Source organism: Balaenoptera acutorostrata, chromosome 1, assembly GCF_949987535.1.
Source record: "Balaenoptera acutorostrata chromosome 1, mBalAcu1.1, whole genome shotgun sequence".
In the NCBI taxonomy this organism is placed as follows: Eukaryota; Metazoa; Chordata; class Mammalia; order Artiodactyla; family Balaenopteridae; genus Balaenoptera; species Balaenoptera acutorostrata.
In genome coordinates, this window is record NC_080064.1 from 157,654,945 (window position 1) to 157,681,262 (window position 26,318).

The following is a 26,318-nucleotide window of genomic DNA, read 5'->3' on the forward strand; positions in this document are numbered from 1 at the left end:
TGTGGAGTGGAGCTAGGCTGAAGAGGAGCAGCCTGGTCTGGGGGTGGGGTGGTCTGGCAAGGAGAGGTAGGGCTGGGAGAGCAGACCGGAAGGCAGATCTTGCTGGAAGGGGAAGGCCTGAGCCGGAGTAGAGGAGCCGGGGTGGAGGGGAAGGGGACTTCTTGGCTCACAGCTGTTCTCCCCCAGAACACACTGATCCAAGAGCTGGAGAGCTCCCAGCGGCAGATTGAAGAGCAGCACCATCACAAGGTACCCAGCTGCTGGCCAGCCCTGCCAGCCTGGGAGGGCTGAGCTTGCTGTGAGGAAAGAACAGGACTGTGTTTCAAGCAGCTGCCCTGAAACCCAGCACTGTGCTAGCCAGTTTGTTAGTCCATGTACACACATTATTTCACTAATCCTCCCTAAAGCCTATCATAGTAGATGCGTCACCACCACCCACCTGTAAAGAAGAAACTTAGCCATAAGCATAGGGCAGAGAGTGGGTAGCAGAGAGGCAGGACACAGTGAAGGACTCGACAAAAGGATTTGGTGGGGCCTCAAACCTGGTGAAGCTCTTGCTTTCTGGTGATTTGGGGCGGATTAGCCACTATCCCTATGCTAGCAATGTCTGTGAAGTCTGGGAGTTCACTGAGGGCCCCTCTGCTGCCCAGCCTTATTTGTCATGCATTTGCTTGTTAGTGAGGGCTCAGCAGGCCTGTTCTGGTAGAGTCCTTCCAGACAGACCTCTCTTCTGGCCCTGCCCCTGCCAACCCTTCTACTCACTTTCCAGTTGGACCTCTTCTCTTTTGGTGTCATCTGTGGGCTTGGCCTTTGGTCCCTGGCTTTGGACTTTGCAGTGCATTCTTCTGCTTCTCCCCAACTCTGCTGTTCTCTTTGTCCTTCTCTCATCTCTCTTCCCCTCCCTCACCCCTACCCCAACCATGGCTCTGCCTGGCACAGGGCCGCCTGTCTGAAGAGATTGAGAAGCTGCGCCAAGAGGTGGACCAGCTGAAGGGTCGAGGAGGGCCATTTGTGGATGGCATCCACTCCAGGTACTGGAGCTCAGGAGGCTGAGCGTGCTGTGATGGAGTCCTGGACGGACCTAGATGGACCCTGGGGGAGGAGACTTCCTCCCACCAAAATACCGCCCAGGACCTCAGGGTCCTCCTTATATTCAGGATGGGACACTGAGGCTTCGAGAACTTTGTAAAGTCATCCAGCTCACTTGGGCAGTTTAGAAGGGAGCACCTGTCCTCTGAGGGATGCTGAGAGGCAAGTAAAGCACAGGATGATCCTTCCCCACTGCCATGAGACACAGAGCATGATTCCTGCTTCCTTGACAGAGGGCACACCCTTGAGAGGGGTCTGCTGAGTTACATGCTCACCCATGTCCCACAGGGCCTGCTCACAGGGAATATCTGGGTTCACTATAGTTACTTTGAGACACCTTATTTAGGGCTCTGAACCTAATGCTTAAATTAGGCCCATGTTTTAGGGAACTTCTGGATTTTTCTTCATATTTTGTGAAGCATTTGGCAGTGAACTCAGACCTCAAGACTGCCCTCAGTTCTTTGCCCAGAGAGGCAGGCTGACGATCGAGGAGACTGAAGTAGACAGTGCCACTCAAGGTTCATGGCTCCTGGATATTTTCTGTCCAAACCAAAGTCTCTTAGATCAGAACACATAAGGTTCCCTATGGTCATGCTCTTGTTATATCAGGGAAATAGGGATCAGCTTCTTTGAAGAGAGGTTAAAGGAAAAGTGTACATGTATATGTGCAGAGGGGTAGGGCTTAAATTAGGGAAAGAGATGTTGAACTTGAAGAAGAGAAGCCTGTGGGTTTCTGGGGTGTTAGAGATTTGGGTATCAATTTCAAGTTTGTTAGGAATTATTGTATAGGAGTGTGGAGAGAAGCAGGGAATAGAGACAGAAAATGGTAGTTGGAATTCCTCATACTTCTCCCTTCCTGTAGGTTGCTCAGAAGAGACCAACTCCCTACGCCAATTAAAAAGGCATAGCCCAGAGTACACCAAGCTATTTGGCACTGCTTGCTTTCCTTAATGGTTGGAAATTCTTGGCTTTGACTATAGAGGCACTGGCCCCATCATGGAATTGGGACTGAGTTGCAGGGAAAAGGGGGTGATAAGCAGAAACTCCCCCATCCCTCCAGATACCTTGTGTAATCTGTTGTAGGCTCACCCTGTTCCTTTGCTCTGGGCTCCCTCAAGTTCTAAACTGGGAAGGCATAGGAAAGAAATGTCAGTAGGGGAGGCTCCAGATATTCCAGAGGATCATTACTGTGATCCTAAAATTTCAGGGTTGGGATAGACCCTTGGGGCAATCAAAATGCTTTCTCTAGCCCATGTCTCTGATACAGTGTCAGGGCCTCCTGAAGCTTCCTGGGGATAGGGAGTATGCCTGGCTTGAATTTTGGCCAGGGACTTAGTCCAGAGGAAGACCAGAGGTAGTTGCTAGGGAGAAGACCAAGAAACAAAGACGCTCAGAGTTCAAAGGACTTTTAGAGATCATCCCTTCCAACTTCTCTTGGTGCCATGATCCCTCCCACACATTCTTGTCAGATGGCCAGAGAGTCTCCACCTGAATACCTCTCTGAGGCGAGTTCAGCTTTTTTAAAGCTACCAGTTGCATCATAAGCCAACTCTTGCTATTTGAAGGTGCCTCTTGTGTTAAGTCTAAAGCTGCCTCCCTAGAACTTTCTCCCTTGGATCATACTGATCCCTGGAGCACCAGAGAATAAACCTAATCTCTTGCTTACGTGGCAGCCCTTAAGTCATTAACAAAAGCTCATGTCCTGCTAAGACTTCTCTTTTCCAAGCTAAAGATCCCTTAACTCTTTGGGCCCAGTGGGTGTAAGCTGGGGCTGTCAGTCCTCAGGGCTTGTCTTTTCTCCCCCATTCGCCACTCAAGGGCGCACATAGGCAGTGCAGCAGATGTGCGGTTCTCCCTGAGCACAACCTCCCACGCACCTCAAGGTCTGCATCGTTGCTACTCAGCACTGCGGGAAGAGTCTGCCAAGGTGAGGGGGTGGAGGGGTGAGTGTGGATGGGTCTACCCTGGGGAGTTTGGGGTCAATTCAGCCACGTGCCTTGCTCCAGTTTCACAGACGGCTGGTGTGTGATGCAAATCCTCCCTCTACCCTCCCCCGTGTCAACGACAGCTGCAGCCTTGGGGTTGGGGCCATCACTGCAACAGCTGTGTCTCGCCTCGACCTCCTGGTGGGCAAGAGGTAGAGGCTGGTGGGTGGTCAGCTAGTCCCTGAGGCCCCACTGAGGCCTGTGCATGTGTACCTGGGTGTGCAGGCACGTATTTCTAGTGGTTGGGGTGGGGGATGCAGGGGCAAGATGGAATTGGCAAGCTTTCTGGAACAAAAGCTGTGGTTTATGGGTAGATGAGAGAGGATGACAGGTTAACTGGCCTTGGGACGGCACCTGAAGTTTTCTGAGAAGCATGTAGTTCCTGTGGAGTCTGCCTAGGGAGATTTAGAGGGAACAGGAAAGATTAGGGGCAGAAAAGGACTGACTTCAATCTTTCGGGGAAGTCTGATTCCTTCCTAGCCCCATAATTGTTAACCATGCTCTGTCTCGAGCCCAGATCCTCTACATGCTCTAGGGCACTAGAAGATATAGGTGGAGAGGGAGGGAACTCCTAGTCTGATGGCAGAAGATTCATCTCTGCCATTAGGAAACCCCTAGTGTGAGGGGGGAGTTGAAGTCTGAAGTCATCTCTTTTTCTCTCTCCCCTCTCTCCCTTTCCTCTGTTTATAAGAACACAGCAGCTGCCCAGGACCTCAGTCTAAAGGCTGCAGGACTGGGAAAAGAGACCTAAGGGGATCTTGGGGGTTTGGGTCATACAGGATGGGGTTAGAGATGGCCTCTTTCCTTTTCTTCTGCTGCTCTTCTCACACTCCCAGCCCAGTTCTGTGCTCTTTCTGCTTCTGGGCCTTTGTCTACCGAAGGGGTTTGTAGAATGATTGCTGAGAAGCTACCTCCTCTGAGGGTTGATCAGAGGGTCCTGTAATGTGCTGAAACTCTGAGACACAAGACAGTCAGACCTGCTTGGCTTTTTCTCGTTCCCTATATCAAGTCACCTTTTGTGTGAGTAGAAACAAATAGCCTTTACATAATGCTTACTTGGTGCCAGACCCTGTGCTGAGTGCCTTACATGCATTTCCTAATTTAATCCTCAGCTACCTATGAAGTAGGTACTATTACTTCCCACTTTACAGATGAAGAAACTGAGGCACAGAGAGGTGAAACAACTCTCTCATAGCTTGTATTTGGTGGAGCCAGGATTCAAAGCAAGGCAGTATCTGGAATCTGTTCCTAACCATTCTGCTATTTGGCTGCTTGAGTTTGAGTAGTATTTCTTAGACTTTAACATACAAGTAAGTTACCCAGGGATTTTGTTAAAATGCAGATTCTGAATTAGTAGGTCTGGGATGGGGCCAGAGATTTAGCATATCTAACAAGCTCCTAGGAGATGCCAGTGCTGCTGGTATAGGTGGGGAGGGTCCTGCCCCTTAGTCATCTGGTGTGTCTTATTACTACTCCTCTGCTCTCCTTCTCTGCTAAGGACTGGGAGCCATCTCCACTGCCTGGGGTGCTGGTCCCCACAGCCACCCCTGCCTTTGACAGTGACCCTGAGATCTCTGATGTGGATGAGGATGAGCCAGGGGGTCTGGTGGGCTCCATGGACGTTGTCTCCCCCAGCAGCCACTCAGACGCCCAGACCCTGGCCATGATGCTGCAGGAGCAGCTGGATGCTATCAACGAGGAGATCAGGTTAGGGCAGGGGTGGAGGGCCTGGGAGGTTCCTTGAAGGACAGAGGCTCTTTGTGTTTGGTCACTGCAAGAGAGATTCTACATGTGTTTGCTTGTCTCTTACAGCTGCACCTTAGAGTGCCACAGTTTAGGGACCCTGTGTGGAGCATCAGGCAAGGTTCTGGCCCAGTGCTGGACAGAGAGGGGTAGGACCTCAGATTGACTTCTTAGGCTTCATTTTCTCTCGCAGGTCTATGGAGACTGTGTTCCTGAAGCTCCTGAAGCTAAACATAATCACTAAGAGTGTAGTTCCCACATACTGAGGCCAACTCAGGGTGAGAGCTTTTGTCAGTCTAATCACAGTCACTGGAGGAGACAACATTATTTCCATTTTATGGACAAGGAAACAAACCAGAGAGATTAAGTGATTTGTCCAAAGCGATGCAGTAAGTGGCAGAGCCAGGATTCAAACTCGGGTCTAAACTCAGTGCACTGTGTCATGCCTCCGGTTCCTAATGAGGCATCAAACAGAAACCATTTGCAGGGAATGTTATGAAGACCTGCACTTTACCCTGCCTTTGTAGAGAGTTTATTAATGTTCGTGACAAACAGCAAGGGAAAATCCAAACCAGAGAACATCAGAGCTTTACGGGGCTGTAGGGGTCATCTGGTTCAATGGTTCCCACACTTTTGGATTTCACAGACGAGCTAAGAAGAAAACACTAGACACACACACACACACACACACACACACAGAAAGAGAAGGGTACTAACATAGGACTGCCAACTTTCATTCTGCAAAATGAAACATTAAAGATAATTACCATTTCCTATCACAACCATTCTACAAAAGAAACGATATTTTAACATCCCTAAAGTTGGAAAGACATGCTCTGAGAATAAAGATAGGTCCTGCTCCTAAAGAATAGTTGGCATCTTTACATTAGTTGTGTGTGTGTGTGTGTGTGTGTGTGAGAGTGTGTACGTGTGTGTGAGTGTGCATACACACATTCCTCTCTGAGTGCCCCCTTCATACACATAACATTATCATTATTATTCTAACTTTTCCATGGAACAGGGAAAGCTCCATCAGGGATCAGTATCAATTAAAGGTCCTGTGTTTGAGAAATACTGACCTAGACCATTCCTGACATTGGGTATATTGGGAAACTGAGGCCCTATAGATAGTGGTAGGTCAAGAATTCTGACTTCCAGGAAGGTTAATATTCCACTGACTAAATTGCCTCCTTTCCCAGCAACTGCTTTTGTTAAATTAGGGAATTTTGTTACATTAGGCCAGTTAACAAGAAAGAGAGAAAATTGTCTAAGCTGCAGTGGGATAGAACCAACTCTGCCCACAAGGCCTTGTATGTCCCTGCAATGCCGAAAACAATGGGGCACACCTGGCCATTGCCTTCTACCTGGGGTCACTGGGTGGTGACTGCAGGCAGTGCCCACATCTGCCTCCTGCTGGTCCTCTCTGGGGCTAATCATGAGATCCGGTTTTGCCTGCCTCCCAGGATGATCCAGGAAGAGAAGGAGTCCACAGAGCTCCGTGCTGAGGAGATTGAGACACGAGTGACTAGTGGCAGCATGGAGGCCCTAAACCTGACCCAGCTGCGCAAACGTGGTTCCATCCCCACCTCTCTGACTGCCCTGTCCCTGGCCAGCGTGTCCCCTCCATTCAGCGGCCGCTCCACACCTAAGCTTACTTCCCGCAGTGCTACCCAGGACCTGGACCGAATGGGGGTCATGACCTTGGTGAGAGTCTTGGGGCAGTTGATGAACAACCTTGTCATCACTGGGCTTGGCCAAGGGGAGTTGACAAGGCACAGCAGGGCTCACTCTCTCTCATTTGGGCCCCAGCATCTTCTTCTCATGATGTGTGCAGACCCTGGCATACCAGGTCACCAACATGTCCTTCTGGGTCTGGAAAGGGCTATGTAGTATCTTCCTTACCCTCTCCCTTGGATAATGCTTAAGAAACTCACCCAATGCCCATACCTCTTTCTCTTTTCCAGAGGTAGCCCTGATTTATTTTTTCAAGCCAGTTTTTTGTTGTTGTTTTGTTTTGTTTTGTTTTGTTTTGTTTTGCTGTGATATTCTCTTCAGGCCTGTGTGAGGCACTGAATCCTATCTTCTCATCCTAAGACCACTGGGCTCCCCTTGGGGTAGACTTTCAAGCATCCAAAGGGTGAGTCCAAGCTCACCCTTCACTCTCTCTTCCAGCCCAGTGACTTAAGAAAGCATAGGAGGAAGCTGCTGGTGAGTGCTGCCTGATGACCCAGGTACTAATAGGTTAATTCTCCCAGGCCTTTCCCTTTTGGCTTCTCCCCACTGGGCCCTTGAGTCTGAGTCTGAACTCTGAGAGGCCCGTAGGGCCTCCCCTCTGCTTTTCTCCATGCTCCTCTGCCTGTCTGGGCTGGGTAGGCAGGCCCCAGATCTCTCCCTCTATCCCCTGACGGCTTCACTGTCTGTTCAGTCACCAGTGTCTCGGGAAGAGAACAGAGAGGATAAAGCCACCATAAAATGTGAGACTTCTCCTCCTTCCTCACCCAGGATGCTGCAGCTAGAGAAGCTTGGCCACCCAGCCCTGAGCCAGGAAGAAGGCAAGAGGTAAATGGAGCAGACCCCATATTGAGCCTCTCCATTACCAAGTTTATCTCGTCCCTCTCTCTGCCTCTGAACAGGCTGCATCTCACTTGTCCCAGGTGTCTGAACATCTCACTTGTCTTTGAAACACCATCAGGGAAGGACAGTCCCATGTCTCCTTTGGTCACGTGCTCTGATCATATCCCCTTAACCCTCCCAACTCTGACACTTACTGTAAGTTCTTCCTGAAGTCTAACTTCCATCTCTCATGCTGTAATTTAAGTATGTTTCTTCTCATTCCACCCCCTCCTGGCTGTCATCCTGTAGTGCTTTGGAGGATCCAGGCAGCAACCCCAGCAGCAGCAACAGCAGCCAGGACTCCTTGCACAAGGGCGCCAAGCGCAAGGGCATCAAATCATCCATCGGCCGCCTGTTTGGGAAGAAGGAGAAAGGCAGGCTGATCCAGCTGAGCCAGGACGGAGCCACGGGCCATGGTCTCTGTCTCCTAGTAAATGGGTGCGAGTAGAGGGCAGAAGCAGGAGGGTATCCTTGGATCCAGTCTTCTCTTCCTGCCTCCCAGGGACCAGTGGGCAGAAGCCACAGACACAGAGATTCAGCTCTGGAGAAGAAGTTTTCTGTTAGAGCTATTTCACAGCGGGAAGGGCTACCTCATGAGGTGGTAGCTTCTGCCACGAGAAGTGTCAGGCATCAGTATCAGGCTGTTTATTCAGTATGCTGTAGAAGGGGTTCCTGTATTCAGTGTGAGGTTGGACCTCTGAGGTTTCTTCCAATCTGGAGGTTTTCTGAGGTACTATGCTGAGGACCTTCAGGAGAAATTTCTTAGTTCTTTCTCTAAGAGAGTCAGTTCTTAATTCCTAGTACATCTTGCCTCCAGGACTCAAAATATCACAATGCCTAATCATGACTTTGTAGACATTATAGTCAAGTAAGTGCTTGGGCAAGGGTAGCATTATTAACACCTCTATGATGATATAAAGTTCCAGTGTGTGCTTGGTGTGTGGTAGGTACACAATAAATGTTAGCTGTCTTCCTCTCCCTTCCCCTATTCCTTCTTCCCTTTCTTCCTTTCCCTCCCTTCCTCCTTCTCTTTCCCTCATCTATTCAGTTATTTGTTCAATAGACATGTATTGAGTAACTACTGTAAACAAGGCTTAGTATTAGGTATCAGAGCAATAGTGCATTCCTTCAAGGAGCTCAGTTTCTAATGAAAAGGAAAAAATAAAGAGATGATTCTAAAACAATATTAAGATAGCAATATGCTCTGGGTGCTTCTGGAACTCAGAGGTCAGCCATGGAGTGGTGGGAGCGACAGGAGCAGCTTCCTCTGCTGGGCAACACCTGGGCAGAAGCTTGAAGGCTAAGTGGGAATTGGCCAAGCCAAGAAGAGGTGTGTGTGTGTGTGTGTGTGAGGGGAAGGGGATGGGGTAGGGGGGTCTGAGAAAGGCAAAGATTCATGGGTGTGAGAGTTTTGTAAGCAGTTGAGTTTATTCAGAGTGGGGAGGGAAGTGGGTGGGGGGAGCAGAAGAGGTGAGTTTAGACCCTAGGTTGGGGCCAGCTCATAAGGGCCTTGCAAAATATATTGTGGAGCCAGCCACAGATGGGAGGGGGCAGGGCTGAGAAGGTCCGGTCAGCGGAAGAGGCATCTCGTGTTGAAGCCTTATGATTTCCTATGTTCCCCACACCACATTGGCACCTAAACCTAAGACAGCATCCCAGATTGGCTTCTGGATTACCAACACCCTCTGTCCTCTGTGCACTTGTGAGGAGTGACCAGGGCTTAAATAAATTGTAAAATGCTGCCCCTGCCATGAACTCTAGCATCAGTTCAGGAAATCTTTAACAGAAGAGGACAGAGCTATGCATGTTCCCTTTTGCGATTTGTGCAAGTGAGTGGCCCTGAGAAAGAGGCCCAGACACACATCTCTGAACGTGCCTCTTTCCCCACCCTCAACCCAGGTCAGGACAATTCTGTCTAAGCCTCGAAGCCCACTCTGGCTCTCTGGGTTTCCTTTTCCCCTTGGTTTGGAGGAGGGACAAGTTCTGGCTAGGATTCTGCTGCCGTTAGGGTGGAACAACTTCCATCCATCTGGCTGAAAAACACCTCCAGGGCTGAGGTTCCCAGGGGAAGGCTCTCTGGGCTTGGGGTGACCCACTCGATGCCGCTGTGGGACTGCCTGGTTGTAGGGATGTCATGTGGAGGCTCCAAGAATAATGGGTTGTCCCATCAGACCCTCGGGTTGTCACATGCTGAGGAGCCTCCTGCTGGTCTGCTCCCTAGTCCTGGCGCAGGCCAAGGGAGGAGAAGCAGAGGGCCTAGCTGATATGCCATCTCTTCCCTTCTAGTTCTGCTAACAGACTCTGAGCTCGGTCTGCAGGAGCCCATGGTACCTACCAAGCTGGGGACCCAGGCAGAAAAGGACCGGCGGCTGAAGAAGAAGTAAGAGCCACTGGCCAGGCTCTGCCAGGGTGGGGTCCAACCCCTCACCTACTGTCTTTTCCCTGGACTGCTATGGGACTGAGCTCAGGCAGCCAGAGCCCAGCAAAGCCCTTTCTGGACTGAGTTGGCCTGGTCTAAGTGGGCACAGCAGGGTTTGGGAGGTTGTTCTTAGGATGACCTGAGTGAGAAAGAGACAAGGGTGCTGTGGGAGAGTGACCCAGCACCTGGGGCTCTCTGGCAGAGCAGAGTAGAATGTCTGTGTTTCAGGCCATGTGCAAACAAAGCGAGAGCCCTCACCTCGGGGAATGGAGAGGTGTTGCTGCTTCATGTCTTGGTGTCACACTGCTTCAGGAATAGAGCAGGGGTGGCAGTCCAATGGTGGGGAGAAGGGGTAGTGGGAGTCCAACTCTTGGCACAGCCCATGGTCCCTGGGAGTAAGCATGGTTGAGAAAGAAGGAAGGACTAGTGAGTCTGTTGTTCCTCTTCCTGCAAGACACCAGCTGCTTGAAGATGCCCGCAGAAAAGGAATGCCCTTTGCCCAGTGGGACGGCCCTACTGTGGTCTCCTGGCTAGAGGTAAACCTGGGCAAAGGGAGTCTAAGTCTACTCAGGGGTCTGGTGGGAAGGATGTGTGGATTGGGACAAGGACTCCTTGAGCAAAGGGGTGGTATTCCTAGAGTTTTCCCAGCATGTTTCTCCCTTGCCAAGTGCACAGTGCCATACCTAGCACTTAGCCAGAGTCAATGCTATGTACTGATGCCTCTCGAGTAGCTAAGTCTGGATAAGGGGAATTAATCTTCACTGAGCTATTAAGACTTACACAGGTGGTTTCATTCTTCCTATAGGTGCCCCCAGGAGCTAATCACCCATGCAATGTTGGTAAAATCCCTTCACCTTCCCAGGCCTCAGATTTTTCATCTGTAAAATGGGAAGAAGAGGCATTTGATGATGGTCATCTCCACATTTCTAAATTCCTCTGCTTTTCATTTGCTGTTCTGAGACCATGGATGAGGCCTGGCCCTTGCCTCTCAGTATTGCCAAACTTTTGCAGTGGAGCCCAGATCTTGGGAAAGGGGCTGAATTTACCCTCTGTGCCCCATATCTGCAGCTCTGGGTGGGGATGCCTGCTTGGTATGTGGCAGCCTGCCGGGCCAACGTCAAGAGTGGCGCCATCATGTCAGCCCTCTCGGACACAGAGATCCAGCGGGAAATTGGCATCAGCAATGCCCTGCACCGGCTCAAGCTCCGGCTGGCTATCCAGGAGATGGTGTCGCTGACCAGCCCCTCTGCCCCACCCACCTCCAGGACTGTGAGTGGCCTCTCCCTCACCCAGGACATTTTCAGAAGCCCCAAAATAGTGTTTACAGAGTCTCATATTGGTCATTGGGAAGATGGCAGCATTTGAGTCCTGCCCCTTACTTCCCATTCCCACAAAGGGTTCCACCCAGTCTCCAAGAGGAGGTAACACTGTTGCTAGCAGAATCCCAGCAGGCCTAGTTCCCTGCCTCCCACGTACCACCCATGAGCTCCATCTCCCCATACCTACTCTGCCGGTAATTTTAGATCTTTGGGCAGAGTTTCCAAAGACAGGACTTCTGGGTTCTGTGTTTTTGACAGATTGGGGTAGCAGAGGGAGTAGGGCATTTGTAAATTCTGGTCCTCCAACCTCTCCACAAGAATGTAAACCTCTCCATGGACCCCCCCAAGGTAAAATCTTTCACTGTAGTCCATCTCTGTGATTGGGGTCAGCCCTTATTCCAGATTCACACCATTTATTCATATTCATTCAGGAAACATTTGTTGGGTACTTCTATGTGCCAGGCACTGTGTGAAGCAGTGCAGATACAGTAATAAAACAGAGTCGCTCAGAGCTAGACAATGTGCAGAATTCTGGGCTGGGCCTGTGGGAAGACTCAGGGGAAGGGAGCTATGTCTTGTCCTTAGGGCTCCCAGCCTGATGGGGAGCCTAGGAGCTCACACGCAGGATCAGCTAGGTCTCCTCTCTGCCTACAGTCTTCTGGGAATGTCTGGGTCACCCATGAAGAGATGGAAACTCTGGCAACATCCACTAAAACAGTGAGTCTGGCCCTGGGCCCTGGGCCTGGGGTTAGGGCTGATGACTTGCATGAGGATGAGGGAAAGGTTGTGGGAAGTCAAAGGGGCTTGTAGCTGATCTAATACGAGATTGGTATCCCTGATGTGTGATGGAGTTCTGTTCTCAGGGTGGTGGGTTGGTGGGAAAGAAGTGAGAATGGAAACAGTTTTTGTGTGTGTGGGGGGGTGGTCTATTCCAGGGGGTCACAAGTTCACCCTGGGCTACTGGTATACTCCAGTGAAGAAGAGCAGGGCTTGGGAGCATTTTGCCCTGCTATCGGCATGAAGCCACAGAGTCCTTACCCTTGTGCTTGATCCTTGGTGGAGGAACAGGGAGGGTTGGGAGGACCTGGCACCTTGCCTGACTGTGTTTCTGCCACACACACATTTGATCCCCCCTCACTGCAAACACAGGCACGTGCACCAGCCTTCTGTGCTCTCTTAACCTTTCCAACAAGCTTTCCCTAGTCACCCATCCAGCTACTGGGGTGTCTGCTCCTCCTTCTTGATGGGACCTTGGGTGGAGGCTGCCAGGTTTCTTGACTTTGCCTGTTTCCCCCTGACATGCTGCACTCATTCCTAGGACAGTGAGGAGGGCAGCTGGGCTCAGGTAAGACCCCCTCCTCTTGTCCAGAACCAACTCTCAGCAGTTTGGGGTAGTGTTCTCCCAGCAGGTTCGCTCCCCTGCAGGACTCTCTGAGCCCCAGTCTTTTAGGTCCCTCTTCACCTGTCCCTGGGCACAGGTTCTCTCCTCCGCTGAAGCCACCCGCCTCCATCCTTCTTCATTCCCCTTTAGCTACTTCTGGTTTTTCACTATGGCAGGTGAGGAGCCTTGGAGGGCTGTGCCCCCAGCATGCCTGCCTCTTCCCCTCAGTTCGACCCTCTTCCCCTCAGTTCGACCCTCTTCCCAGGAGTAATGAGACTTAGATTAGTATGAATCCTCTTCCTCTTCCTGTCCCTCTCAGGGGTACCCCTGGTGAGCTGAGCAAAGGGCTTTCATTCATTCACTTGGTGAGCAAGGATTTATTGAGCAGCTGCTAGGTGTTAGGCCTTTCTATGCCCTCTGGATACAGAAGTGAGCAAACTTAGCCCTCATGGGGCTTATATTCTAGGGGAGAAACAGACAGTAAACAAACAAATAAATGGACAATATATCAGATAGATGTAAGTGCCATGAATAAAAATGAAGCATGTAGCACTGTTTATACTTGTTGGGCAACCCCATCAACAGGAGACTGGACAGATCAGTTATAGTATATTCTCACAGTAAAACACTATTTAGCAAAGGGAATGGATGACTCAGACATATAGTGTAAAGTGAAAAGTGTAAGTCCCAAAAGATTTTCTATTAAAACTCAAAAACAAGCAAAGTTAATCATATTATTTAGAGAAATATACCTTGCTGACTATAAGAACATTTTTTCAAGCAGGGGCATCATGGACAGAAAACTCAGCATGGTGGTTACCTCTAGAGGGGCAGTAGGGCATAAGATGGGGAAGAAGAACATAAGGATGGATGCAACAGTGTGGATAACATGGATGGTGTCCAAGGATGTTAACTTCGTTTTTATGCTTAGTAATGAACATACACTACATATGTTTTATATGTATCAATCGTTTTATTTTAAAAGATAACAAAATAAAATTTTCAATTCTAAAAAAATCAAGTTGGGTAAGGAAAGAGAGTGATGGAGGGTTACCATTAAAATTCATTCTAAGGATAGATGGTTAGGGAGGTCCCTGCCCTCAAGGCAGGAGGCAATGACTAAGTGGAGCAGGCCTCTCAGAACCAGACTGGGTGGGAGGTGGGGCGCACGGTGTGTGGTGGGGTGGGGAGGCGGCACACGAAGGACCTAGGGAATCTCTGGAGAGACAACCAAGCCTTAGAGAAGAGCGCTGGCAGGTGCAGTTCACCTTACTTCATTTTTTTATATCTTTAGCCAAACGTAACTCCCTGTGGACCGTGTGAGGCCAGTTTCCCAAGTGAGACTGGCTTTCTTTGTCACTCTGCAGGCCCTCTGTAATGCAGCCTATCCCCTGGGCTCAGCAGGCTTGAGGCTGACTGAAAATCAGGAAGGCAACTCTGCCTTATAGCACCACAAATGCATTTCAGAGTCGATGGGAAGGATTTCCTATGATTTGCTGCCTAGGTAGTTGCTTCTGTTCATTAGTGTAGATAACTGATAAGTGAGTGGGAATATATCATTTCAGGATCTTAAAAAGCTCCATTTAAAATCCCCACCTCCCGCCTCTACCAGCCCCTCAGTGAAAGTAAGCTGAAATTTTATTGAACTGCTAGCTGCAACCTGCTGTCACTGCCTTTGCCCCCAGCCTCCTCCATCTTGTTCTCCAGACCCTGGCCTATGGGGACATGAACCACGAGTGGATTGGGAACCAGTGGCTGCCCAGCCTGGGGCTCCCCCAGTACCGCAGCTACTTCATGGAGTGCCTTGTGGACGCTCGCATGCTGGATCACCTCACCAAGAAGGACCTGCGGGTCCATCTGAAGATGGTGGACAGCTTCCACCGGTGAGCCAGGCTGGAACCCAGGGCCACCTCCCTACACAGGTCTCCCCCAACTCTGGGGGTCTGTCTCCAAGAATAGAGGTGCTTCCATCTCTTTGCCTGTTCTGGGTGGTAACAGGTCTCCCTTTGGGGAAAGCCAAATCTTTGTCTCCCCTGCAGTTTGAGGGTTTAGTCCTCTCACCTCCAACCCTTAAGACACAGTCATTTCTCTTTAGCTTCATTTGGAAAATTTTCCCCCTAGATATGAATTTTATTTCTTGTCATTGAGCTTGCTGAATTCTCTACATTTACCCTGAGAAGACTCACACTGAACCCAGCATCTATTTTAGGTGTCTAATTCCTTACAAGATGAGAGGAAAGTTCTTTCTGGATGCTTGCCCTGCCAACATCCCAGATCTGAGCCTCTCAGTTTTAAACACACATCCTTTTGTACAGGAAGTCATCCAGTGTTCTCCTCCTCTTTGTTGAAAAGATCTTCCTTGCAAAAGTATCTGCAGTGGAGGTCACAAGCTGGTAGCCTGAGGGCAGAATTTGGCTCACACATGTAATTTGTTTGGCCTACATTGTATTTTTAAAATTATGACCATAGCTGCCAATATTTAAACACTAGGAAATGTTAAACAAAATTCTGGATGTCTGGCTTCTCTTGAAAAAGAGAAAGCTCTATGGGCACATCCCAGCATGGAAACAACCAGCTGGAGCTAGGGAGGCAGCCCTCCTAAGACATAGGTTTTCGGTAATGGTTCCAGGAGTTGATGGTTTTTAGGAAGTCCTTTTTAACATCCAACTTCAAATCACACAGGCTGCTATTTGAGCCAGGTCTTTTATCTTGAGTAGTTAATGTGACAAAGGGTGGAGCTAGGAGTGTGTGGCTTTTCAAGGTTCTTTTAGGGCTCTGCAGGTGTCCCTTGGTCTCTCCAACTCATAAACAACAGAAAGTTATATTTGGAAGGGATCTAGTTAGCCTCCATATTTTATGGGTGAGGAAACTGAGGCATGGGAAGGAGCAGCGGCCCGAGGTCACTCAGGGATGCTAGCAAAATGCAAGTCTCCTGACTGAAATCCAGTTCTCTTGCCACCACATTGCAGAGCCGCCTATGCTGGAACCCCCAGCTGTGTCTGTCCTGAGCACCACCCCTCCCTCACCACCGGGGCTGAAAGGGAATCTTTTGTTTCTGTCAATCTGGGAGGCTGCCAGGCCTAGCTGCACCTGTTCCCTCCTCAGTGATTGATAGGGCTGGGGAGAGAAGGGCCATTCCCCACCAAGCTGAGATGTGCCTCGGCTGCTAGAGGATCAGGCAGCCCAACCCTATACAGCATTATGGAAGTCCTCCCCCGACCCTTTGCCCATGAGAGACTCTCAGCCTATACACACGGTTCCAGATTTAGCTCTAAATCTTGGGTACTTCACAGTTTCTAAAACATTTCCACATTCCTTACCTCAATTAGGTATATAACTGCTTTTTTTCCACTTACTATTTCATAAGCATGTTCTTATATCTTTAAAAATTCTTTTAAATCATACTTCTTTAACGATGAGAAAGAGTTATTTAAAAACTCTCCTTTCACAGATGGGGAAAACAAGTCCAATAGAGATTGAGTGTCACCAGGTCACTCAGCCAAGTGGTTATAGAATGGGGCCAGCATCCTTCTTTCTTGACACCCAACTCAGAGCTCTTTTCCTTAGACCATAGTGTTCTATTGAGCAGGTTTCCATGAGAATCTCCTATTTTGATAGGAGAAAAAGCACACACAATAATTAGTAATGTCCTCCCAAAAGTGGTACCATTACTGAATGCCTCTGATGTTCAAGAGCTGGTCTAAGCCCTTTCATACAGGGTCACCTTTAATGCTCACAGTAACTCTGCAGGAGAGGTATGACCCCCATCTCACATATGCTGAGTGCCACTCAACTGGGAAGTGGCACAGCTGGCATTCAGATCCAGGTTGATCTGACTTTAAGGCCTTTATATTTTTGCTAAGCTGTGCAACAGCTTTGAAAGTCATAGGAACTGAACTGAAAATTATAGTAAGTGAGATTGAAATTAGAGGCATTTCCATTTAGGAGGTACGTGTGCATCTGCCCCCTCCAGGGGACCAAGGCTTAAACCAGTGGCCTTGAGCCAGATCCCTTAGAAGTGGTGTCTCTGAGCTATAAGGGTTTGTTCTAGGCAGATGGGCTACCTGGGTAGAACTGAGGGGAGAGAAGTAGGGAGCAATCAAGCATAATTTAATCTCACAAAGCAATGGCCTCAATGATAGAGTCAAAAGTATTTGGAATTGGGAGAGACCTTCTATTCTTTTTTAAGCAACTTTTTTTTTTTTTTTTTTTAAGATTTCTTTATTGATTGATTGATTGCTATGTTGGGTCTTCGTTTTTGTGCTATGGCTTTCTCCAGTTGTGGCAAGTGGGGGCCACTCTTCATCGCGGTGCGCGGGCCTCTCACTATTGTGGCCTCTCTTGTTGCGGAGCACAGGCTCCAGACGCGCAGGCTCAGTAGTTGTGGCTCACGGGCCCAGTTGCTCCGCGGCATGTGGGATCCTCCCAGACCAGGGCTCGAACCCGTGTCTCCTGCATTAGCAGGCAGATTCTCAACCACTGCGCCACCAGGGAAGCCCGAGACCTTCTATTCTATTCCTCCACTTTGTAGATGACAAAACCCAGAGAGGCTGAATGACAGAGTAGTGTTCAAGTTTAAAGAAGAACACTACAGGGAAAGCTGCCCAAGATGGAATGAGCTGCATCAAGAGGTAGTGAGTTCCCTGTCACCAGAGGTGTTTAGGCACAGGTGTTCATAATACTCAAAAGGATGTTACAGAGGTGACTCCTGCATTAGGTGGGGGGGAGCTTGGACTGATAGTGTGTGGGGTCCCTTCTAACCTACAGATTCTTTGGTTCGTGGCCTGGCTTAGTAATTATTTATTGAGTGCTTACTATGCACCTGGTACAGTTTAAAGTACTTTTAGTACTTTATGTGAATTATTTCACATCATTCATTTAGCATTTATGGTGTTTACATTTGTGGAATGTGTCAGGCACCATCCTAGGGGTTTGAGATACATCAGTGAACAAAACAAACCTCCTTGCCCTCGTGGAGCTTACATTGTAACTGGGAGAGACAAACAAGGAATTATAAATATATAGAATGTTAATAGATAAAAGGTGGTAGAAAAAAAAATTAGACCAGCGTAAGGGGGATTGGTGGTGCTGGTGATGTTGCAGTTTTAAATCAGGTGGACAAGGTAACTACTGAATTTAAAATATAACATTTGAGCAAAAACTTAAAGGAGACAAGGGGGTAAGCCACGTAGCAGACTGGGGGGCAGGGAGGGGGTGTGTTCCAGGCAGAAGGAGCAGCCACTGCAAAGGCCCCAAGGCACATAGGCCAAGCATTCCTGCCATGTTTGAGGAACAGCAGGGCTAGCAGTATAGGGGCAGATCATGTATCACATTGTAGGCCATTGTAATGACTCTGAGTGAAATGGGGACACGAAAGAATATCTGTAGGGTTCTTTGTCATTCCAGTGCCTGGAGAGGGAGGGACATGTTGCTATCATTCAAAGAACTTTCCTTTGTCAATCAGGCCCACACCCTGGCTGAGGGGGAGGACTTGGGGTAGGCAGAGAGAGGGAAGTGGCCTTGGGATGGATTATGTCTAAGCCCTGGAGGAAGGAGGAGAAGGAGCAGGCTGGGATGCTCTCTGTGCTGGAGGATATAGGTCTTGATGGGCTGTGGTTGGTGCTGGATATGGGGCAGATGTGGTAGAAACGTGGCCCCACTGAGGCTCTGGCTCAGGGGGGCTGTGTCCCTGCAGAACCAGTCTTCAGTATGGCATCATGTGTCTGAAGAGGCTGAATTATGACCGGAAGGAGCTGGAGAAGAGGCGGGAAGAAAGCCAGCATGAGATCAAGGGTAAGCTTGTCAGGCTCAATGGAGCCTCCTCTGAAAGTTGTGGTGGGAGTGGCCTTGGGGGAGCAGGGACCTGCCTCACTGATCCCTGCCTTGGGCTGAGTGAAGGGAGGAGAGGCATTCTGTGCCACAGGGAAGCTCCAAATCTAAGAGGGAAGACACAGCCCTTAGGGAGCAGGGAGCTCCCAGTCTGATGAGGGAGACACAATCCATGCCCAAAGGATGCTGCCATCTGGTGGAGGAAAAATAGCCCCTGCCCAATCAGCTGCAACATCCCCCTCCCCAACACATTAGACAATGGCCACCAACTAGACAAATGCAATGATCCCCTTGGGATAATGCTATAGACTGGTGTGAGAAAGTGCTCGTGGAACTTGGTGATCTGGGTGGGGCTGGACAGGAAAGAAAGGCAAGTCTTAGAAGAGACCTTGAAGGTAGAAAGAATAAGAAGAGGGCCATTCCCGCCTGGGGGCAGGGGATGACTGGTACAGGGGCTCTGGGGAGAAAGCCTATTAGCCTGACCCTGAGTCTTGCAGTGGCAAGAATGGAGTGGTATGGGGCTGGTTCTCCAAGAGCCCAGGTGCCAGGGAGGACAGAAAGAAGATGTGGAAAGTTGAGGTGGGTAGGGGTGGGTAGGAGCCAAGAGAACAGGGTGGACTGGGGCTCTGGGTCTAGGGACCTCTATTTCTGTCCCTGGAGGGGCCTTGGCCAAACCTGTCTCTTTCTACTCCTTTTCTTCCCCTGCCCTCCAGATGTGCTGGTCTGGACCAACGACCAGGTGGTTCATTGGGTCCAGTCTATTGGGCTCCGGGACTATGCAGGAAACCTGCACGAGAGTGGTGTGCATGGTGCTCTGCTGGCCCTGGACGAGAACTTCGACCACAATGCGTTGGCCCTGGTCCTCCAGATACCCATGCAGAATACCCAGGTAGGCTGTAAGTCTCAATCAGTCTGATCTTGGTCATCAGTCTCAATCTTGCTCTCTCTCCCTCTGATATGAGCAAGTTTATGGATTGGTGGGAGGGCTTTTTGGAGGCCTGTTCTAGAGGGGATCACAAATGTCCTCAAACCTCCAAGTGGTCCCTATGCATAACCAAGTCCCCAGGAAACAAGTGCCCTTCACATACAGAGCACATTCAGCACAGGCCTGGAATACTGTGTGAATCCCCACACTGCAGTGGGCACCCCCATCTCCTCCCAGCCCCATATTTACAGCTGACACTTTTCCTCTACTTGCTTCTCTGACCTGACTATTCATAGAAGAAAACTAGCCCTGGGGCCCACAAGGACCAGAGAACCCATATCCCCTTTGTTCCCCACCCCCGGGGATCTGTTCCTGGGTCCCTAGGTTTTAGAAAGCTAAATATACCAAATAACACAGCCCAGAGCTTCTCCATGTCAGGGCTTTGTCTCCCTGTCAACAGCTCAAAAGATTAGACATCTCCTTCCATTACATTTGATAATTATTATGGAGCTGTCATCTAAGAATATATATAAATTCTCTTGAACCTATTTATATGTTTGGCTTTTTTAACTTCCTGTGGGTAATGGACTCTAGAATTACTACCTGTTGTGTAAAGTACTTCCTAATTTTATTTGTCCTAAATGTACCCACAGTGGGCTCCCCCGGGGAAGAGAATTGCCTCATCCTAATTGTCTACGATTTAGTATGGGTATTTGTATTTGACTATTTCTCACCTTCTGTGATTTCATAAACTCTGATTGTGTTGCCTCTGGGTCCAAGCCTTTGTCTCTCCAGACAGAGTGGTCTTAATTCTTTTAGCCTTTCCTCATATAGACTTGTCTCCATGCCCTGATCATTTTAGCTGCCCTTGTCTGGACTGTTTGCAGCTGTCAGATCTCTTGAAATTCAGCCACCAGAGCTGCACAAGCTATTCTGGGAGCAGACGAGTTTTCACTTGTGTGAGGATAGGGCTGAGTTGTCTTATAATTTTGGGTGGAGTGTTGGCCTTTTAGGGGTGATGGCAGCACACAGGGCCAGGGCGTCCTACAGTCTCTTTGCAATGACCCATCCCAACCAGCCAGAATGGATAGCACAGATTCGCCTCATTCTCTAGGAAGAGCTGAGATTTCCCCCTAGCTGCAATTTTTCTTTTTTTAATCAAGAAGTCATTTCTAATTGTATTTATTTATTTATTTATGGCTGCGTGGCACGCGGGCTCAGTAATTGTGGCTCGTGGGCTCTAGAGTGCAGGCTCAGTAGTTGTGGCACACGGGCTCAGTTGCTCCACGGCATGTGGGATCTTCCCGGACCAGAGACTGAACTCATGTCCCCTGCGTTGGCAGGCAGATTCTTAACCACTGCGCCACCAGGGAAATCCCAATGCAATTTTTCTATGCTTGCCAATCTCCAACCCCAGCAGCTGCTTTCTTGCCCACTCATACAACTTTGTGAAATGTTTCTGAAGTTTGTAAATGTCATAGTCACCTTCCACTACCCAGAGGAACAGTGTCATCTGGATACTTGAAAATTAACTATGCTTCTCCTTTCTGATCACTTAAAAAATATTATGTTCCCAATACCAACAAAGACTGTCCCCACAGAATTCTATGGTTAATATTATCTACCCAGAAATGGGCTTGTTTTTCTCTCATTTCCTATCTCTAAATACATTTGTGGACAGCAGTACATCTGTAAACAGTAGCAGGGCTACTGTCTGTTGCTCTCTAACCAATCTTATTTTTCTGACCCATTCATTTAGCTTAGCTATTAGGGGAAGTAGGATCTGACCCAATATGGAATCCTTCATTGAAAATGGTTCAGAAGGGCTTCCCTGGTGGGGCAGTGGTTGAGAATCTGCCTGCCAAGGCAGGGGACGCGGATTCGAGCCCTGGTCTGGGAAGATCCCACATGCTGCGGAGCAACTGGGCCCGTGAGCCACAATTACTGAGCCTGCGCGTCTGGAGCCTCTGCTCTGAAACAAGAGAGGCCGTGATAGTGAGAGGCCCACGCACCGCGATGAAGAGTGGCCCCCGCTTGCCACAACTAGAGAAAGCCCTCGCACAGAAACGAAGACCCAACACAGCCATAAATTAATTAATTAATTAATTTAAAAAATGGTTCAGAATATCTGGTGGTAGTTTTGAAAATTTTCTTGTTTCTGGGATTTCTCAAATCTCCTAGTGAGAAATAGCTGGGAGGCCTAGAGAAGGCCTTTATGCCCCACTCAGCCCAAGGGCCACCAATATCCATGACTAAGCAGTTTTCCTAAGTTAAATTTTTGATGTGAAACTTTATAAAATACATTTATATAATCTAAATAAGTTAAATCTTCATTATCCATGGTCTACATGCTTATTTACCCCTCCAGAAAGATAGTATGGCATGATATTCCCCTATAGAGACAAACTGTGGGGTTTTTTTCCCCAGTAGGTGAAGTCTGTCCATCCACGTGTTCTATGATCCTACTTTTTAAAAAATTATAGTTTTCTAATTTGCTCCATATGAAAAAAATCATAAGGTTAACATTTTGACTTCTCAGAGGACACCAAGGTTAGCTCAAAGGAGTGGCATCAAGGGCTAATGGGTTAAATGCACTGAAAACCCCATCTCTGCCCTTGGACCCCCTAGGAAACAGGTGAAAGATGGCATTAGAGGTCATTAACCATAGCGCCTCCCTTCTCTCCCTCTTTCACCCTGTGGACTCCAGGCACGCCAGGTGATGGAGAGAGAGTTCAACAACCTGTTGGCCTTGGGCACAGACCGGAAGCTGGATGATGTGAGTACCTGGCTGTGAACTGGGGGCCTTGAGGATCTGGTCACTGTTGGTTTGTTGGAGTTCATGAGTTCTGCTTTCCTTGGGCTAATGATTGGTGGGGTGGCCTAAGGGAGGAGAGCCATAGAGGATGGGGATGATATCAGGGGGTTGGGGAGGCAGGGACAGGCCTAGCAATAGGCCTGGAGAAGTCTCTATGACACTCCTTCTGGGTACCTCTAGCCTCTTCCAACTCTGTGCCCCAAATCTCCTAACCACGCAGGATCAGAGGTTTCCCCCAAAGGTCATCTCTTTGGGATCATACCTTTTTCTTTATCTCTTAGACACCCTCTCTTCAGTGCTGTGAGCATAGCATATCTCCAGCCTGCTAAGTTTCCCACCCATCCAATAGTGTGGTTGTTTGGAGGTAGACATTATTCTGAGGTCATTAAATGACAGGTTTGCTCACATGTTCCTCAGTGCAGTTTGACACAGCTAAACACATGGCTCAGGCTTCTATCATCCCAGCTTCCTTTCTAGATTTACTCTTATGCCCCAGGTCACTGAAGAAACAGTCCCTTCCAACTGGGTTTCATCAGGCCTTCTCCTTGAGTTTAGGTTGGACTATGTCTTGGAAGACTCCAAAGTTCTGGCCATAATGCTAGAACTGTTAGAGATGCCTCCTAAAACATACGTGTTTCCTGAGGGCACAGCCCCCTCCCCAGCCCCTGCCTCCTCTCCCCTCCCTCCTCCCTACTCACTTTCCTACCATTAACCTTGCCTGCCTTCGCTGTCAGGTTTGCCTTAGCTGCCTTGGTTCCAACCAAGTTAAAAAAGAGCCCAGACTGTTTATTTTTAGCTTCTCCATCTTCAGTCAGATCTGTTTCTGATCCCCATTTTCTCTGCAGCACCCCTACCCCTACCAATGCCTCTGTTTAGACTTCTGGGCCTCCTTGTGGGACACCATTAGTGTTATCTACTTATCAATTAGTCTCTTCTTAGTTGGGTTTAACAGGGCTAAAACCCACCTTTGTGGAATGACTACTGCACCTCGGTAGGTAGGACACACTCAGAAACATACAGAATTTGTGGAGGGGTGTTTTCTTCACAGAGGTACCTTGAAATTTGGATTGTGTTATTCACATACACACACACACATATATTACATACATATTACATATGTATATGTGTGTGTGTGTATTCCAGTCAAGGAGAGAAACTGCCAGACCCCACCAGATGTCTCCACTCTGAGATCTGAATCTTCCCAATGCCCCTGCAAGGTGGACCCTCCTACTTATTCCCCACACACTAGGTTTTAAGCTTTCTTTGATACAGCTTTCCCATATATCTTTGAATGGTGCTTTCTAATTTAGAAAACTCTTTACTCCTTCAATCCTTACAAAAATATTCTTTGAATGCCTACTCTGGGCCAGGCATTGGGCAAGGCATGGTGGTGCAGTGAGGACAGGCATCTTATTTTATGCTAACAATCATCATGTGAGACAGGTTATCATGCCATCTTACAGATGAGGAATTGAAGCTCAAAGAGGTAACTTACTTGCTGTCACAGATAACTTACCTGCAGTCACAGGCTGACATGTGGCAGAGCCAGACTGGAGCAAAAGTATATCTGATTCCTGTGTTCTTTTTCCTACCTCCTGCTGCCTCCTAAAAGTGGAGATAGCTGGCCTATCAGGCTTCAGGCAGTGGGGTGGAGTTACTGAGTAGGTGATATCATCTTGGCAATGCAGTGGGCTTTCTGGGATGCAGCTAGGTGTGGGGCTGGAGAGAACTGATTCTTTAAAAGGAAGCTTAAGTAGAAGGCCAGGTCCTAGGAATAAGGTGAGATTTGGGGGTGGGGGGAGTGGCAGGTGGGAGGTTGGAGATCCAAGAGACTGCCTCCTGTCCAGCCGTCCAGCACATCATCAGCAACCTTGAGCTGTCTCTTGCAACGGTTTCCTTTGACAGTTCTGGTTCTCAGTTTCCCCTCTCAAGCTTCAAGGCCCTGGAGGGCTATATCCAGTTCTCCCATGCATGGATGTCAGGACTCAAGGGAAATGAGGAGATGAGGAACACAAAGAACATCTGACTATTAGGGGACAGGGGAGAAAAACAGAAACAAGTTCTTAGGGTTGGCTGAAGATAGAAATGGAGAGAGAGAGAGCGTGCAGAAGAGAAGGGTCTCTAGATTAGGTTAAAGATAGGATCATGGCGAAGACAGAAATGATGAGGAAAGTTACTGATAAACTCAGGGATGGGATGCCTGCATAGGGAGCCAGCTGCCATTTAGCAAATATTTATTGAGTGCCTACTGTGTTCCCAGGCACTACTCAGGTCTGCGGATATATTGGTTGGAACAAAAAGGATCAAAATCTCTGTCCCATGAAGCATAGAATTTGAAAGGGGTAGGGTGGGGGGAGGAAGAGAGGGAGAGAAAGGAATTGATGAAATAATCTCATAAGTACCTTTAAAAATGCTATGATGAATGCTATGACAGACATACGTGGTGCTAAGAACTGATGGGGGCATTTGGCCTACTCAGGGCACAAACAACAAACCCTAATGGGGTTGGGAGAGGTTGTTTAGGTGAGAACTGGTGGGTTAGTGTCTCTTACTCCTGCTGCTAGCACTCTACCTGCACCAGTTCCAAGAACACAAGCGTTGAGGGGGATTAGGCATGGCTGCCAAGCAGGATGGTTGTAAGCTGTGAAGGGTGGGGTGGGAGCCTTGTGCAGAGCGACATCCTGTAGAGTTATGGCTCTGGGTGCCCTCTGGCAGAGATAGTTATTTTGGAGACTTGGCTGGCATGGGTGAGAGGGCAGATAGCAGGAGCCTTTGGAGGAACCTGCCTCTGATTGGCCATCTGCCTGACCCATCACTGTCAATGGGTCAGTGTTCTCCCCTGATCCCCTCAGGGATAGGCAGCCTGAGAAATATGTAGGGCAGATGATGTTATTCCTATTTTACATTTACAGATAAGGAAACTGAAGCTCAGAGAGGTTACTTGCTCAGGGTCACATAGCTAGTATTGATAAAATGGAAGCCAGGTCTCCTAACTCCTGACCCAGCGCTGCTTCAGCACACCGGTGCTGCAGCCATACGGAGGCCCCAGAAAGGCAGGGAGGAGTGAACGGAGGCTGGCTGGTGACTACTTCCCATGGATGAGGCTGAGAGGAGGAATACTTTAAAGGTCAATGGGCATCCCAAGCCCAGTTTGAGATGATTGGGGTGGGCAGAGAAACCGAGTTCAACTGCAGGATGCCACATCCGAACAGGGGGACCCCACCCCGCCTAGAGACAGGGAACTTCAGAGTGGCAAGGGCTCCCCGCAGTCATCCACTTTGCCCCATTCACTTTACACTAGGAAAAGCTGAGGGCCTGAAAGCGGACGTGACCTTGCTCCCTTCTTTCCGAAGGGAAAGGTACCCCTAGAACCAGCCGTTGACTATCCTACCCCAGGCAGGGAGTGAGGATGGCAGTTCCAACGTAGCCCTGGTCCTCTGCGTGTCCCCACGGTGCAGGGGGAGGACAAGGTGTTCCGCCGCGCGCCCTCCTGGAGGAAACGCTTCCGGCCACGGGACCACCACGGCAGCGCCATGCTCAGCGCCTCTCGCGAAACGCTCCCGGTAGGCTTCCGCGTGTCCACGCTGGGGCCACTGAAGCCTCCACCGGCCCCGCCAAAGAAGATCATGCCTGAAGGTGAGTGGCAGGCTAGCTGGGCATGGCCGCGGCCCAGCAGGACCTAGGTGCCCGGGCGGCGGAGTGGGGCGGGCGCTGGCGCTCAGGCGAGGCCGAGGCGGGCGCGCAGCTCCCGCGCCGGCGCTGCACTAACTAATGGCCGCCGCGGGCAGGCGCGGCCGGGAAGGTCCCACGGGCGAGCTGTGCGCGCACTAACCCGCCGCTCTGTGTTCTCCCGCGGCTGCCGACTCCTCCCAGCCGGGACGGCGGGGGCGCAGAGACTGGAGACCTCCACGGTTCGGACCTACTCCTGCTGACCCCGCCTCCCGGCCCGGGTCTGACGGGGCTGTGCCCGTGGCTCGGGGTAAGTGGGCCAGGCCCTGGTCACGGGCGCTCTTCGGCCCGCCCTCCGCCCGCACAAGGCCTTCCCGCGCCTGTCCCTGGCCTCCGGCCGGCCGTGCCGCTCCAGCTCTGCTCGCGCCCACTGCCCGGCTTGCCCTTCCTGCTTTCTCTGGCCTTGGGCGCTTGGAGCTTGCAAGCACGCCGCAGATACCTTGCAACCCGTCTTTCAGGGACTCACTGCCA

At 49.7% G+C, this 26,318-nt stretch overlaps 1 protein-coding gene across 21 annotated transcripts in view; it reads left to right on the top strand.

The window, feature by feature from the left end:
* Nucleotides 1-26,318, top strand: part of PPFIA4 (PTPRF interacting protein alpha 4) — a 48,201-nt gene that overhangs the window by 19,562 nt on the left and 2,321 nt on the right. For 5 of the 21 annotated variants that reach the window (XM_028167420.2, XM_028167419.2, XM_007186010.2 and 2 more), the window contains 19 exons: nucleotides 187-249; nucleotides 940-1,031; nucleotides 2,908-3,016; nucleotides 4,573-4,781; nucleotides 6,281-6,521; nucleotides 6,990-7,025; nucleotides 7,243-7,376; nucleotides 7,680-7,846; nucleotides 9,717-9,810; nucleotides 10,304-10,385; nucleotides 10,918-11,118; nucleotides 11,823-11,885; nucleotides 12,487-12,513; nucleotides 14,257-14,432; nucleotides 18,245-18,342; nucleotides 19,092-19,267; nucleotides 22,011-22,079; nucleotides 25,577-25,754; nucleotides 25,992-26,097. In XM_028167420.2, the coding sequence (XP_028023221.2) occupies nucleotides 187-249; nucleotides 940-1,031; nucleotides 2,908-3,016; nucleotides 4,573-4,781; nucleotides 6,281-6,521; nucleotides 6,990-7,025; nucleotides 7,243-7,376; nucleotides 7,680-7,846; nucleotides 9,717-9,810; nucleotides 10,304-10,385; nucleotides 10,918-11,118; nucleotides 11,823-11,885; nucleotides 12,487-12,513; nucleotides 14,257-14,432; nucleotides 18,245-18,342; nucleotides 19,092-19,267; nucleotides 22,011-22,079; nucleotides 25,577-25,754; nucleotides 25,992-26,050 (2,274 nt within the window). In that variant the 3' untranslated portion in view covers nucleotides 26,051-26,097. Of the gene's footprint in view, nucleotides 1-186; nucleotides 250-939; nucleotides 1,032-2,907; nucleotides 3,017-4,572; nucleotides 4,782-6,280; nucleotides 6,522-6,989; nucleotides 7,026-7,242; nucleotides 7,377-7,679; nucleotides 7,847-9,716; nucleotides 9,811-10,303; nucleotides 10,386-10,917; nucleotides 11,119-11,822; nucleotides 11,886-12,486; nucleotides 12,514-14,234; nucleotides 14,433-18,213; nucleotides 18,343-19,091; nucleotides 19,268-22,010; nucleotides 22,080-25,514; nucleotides 25,755-25,991; nucleotides 26,098-26,318 lie in introns of those variants that run through there. The other 16 variants (XM_028167423.2, XM_007186014.2, XM_028167425.2 and 13 more) reach the window with 14 other exon arrangements.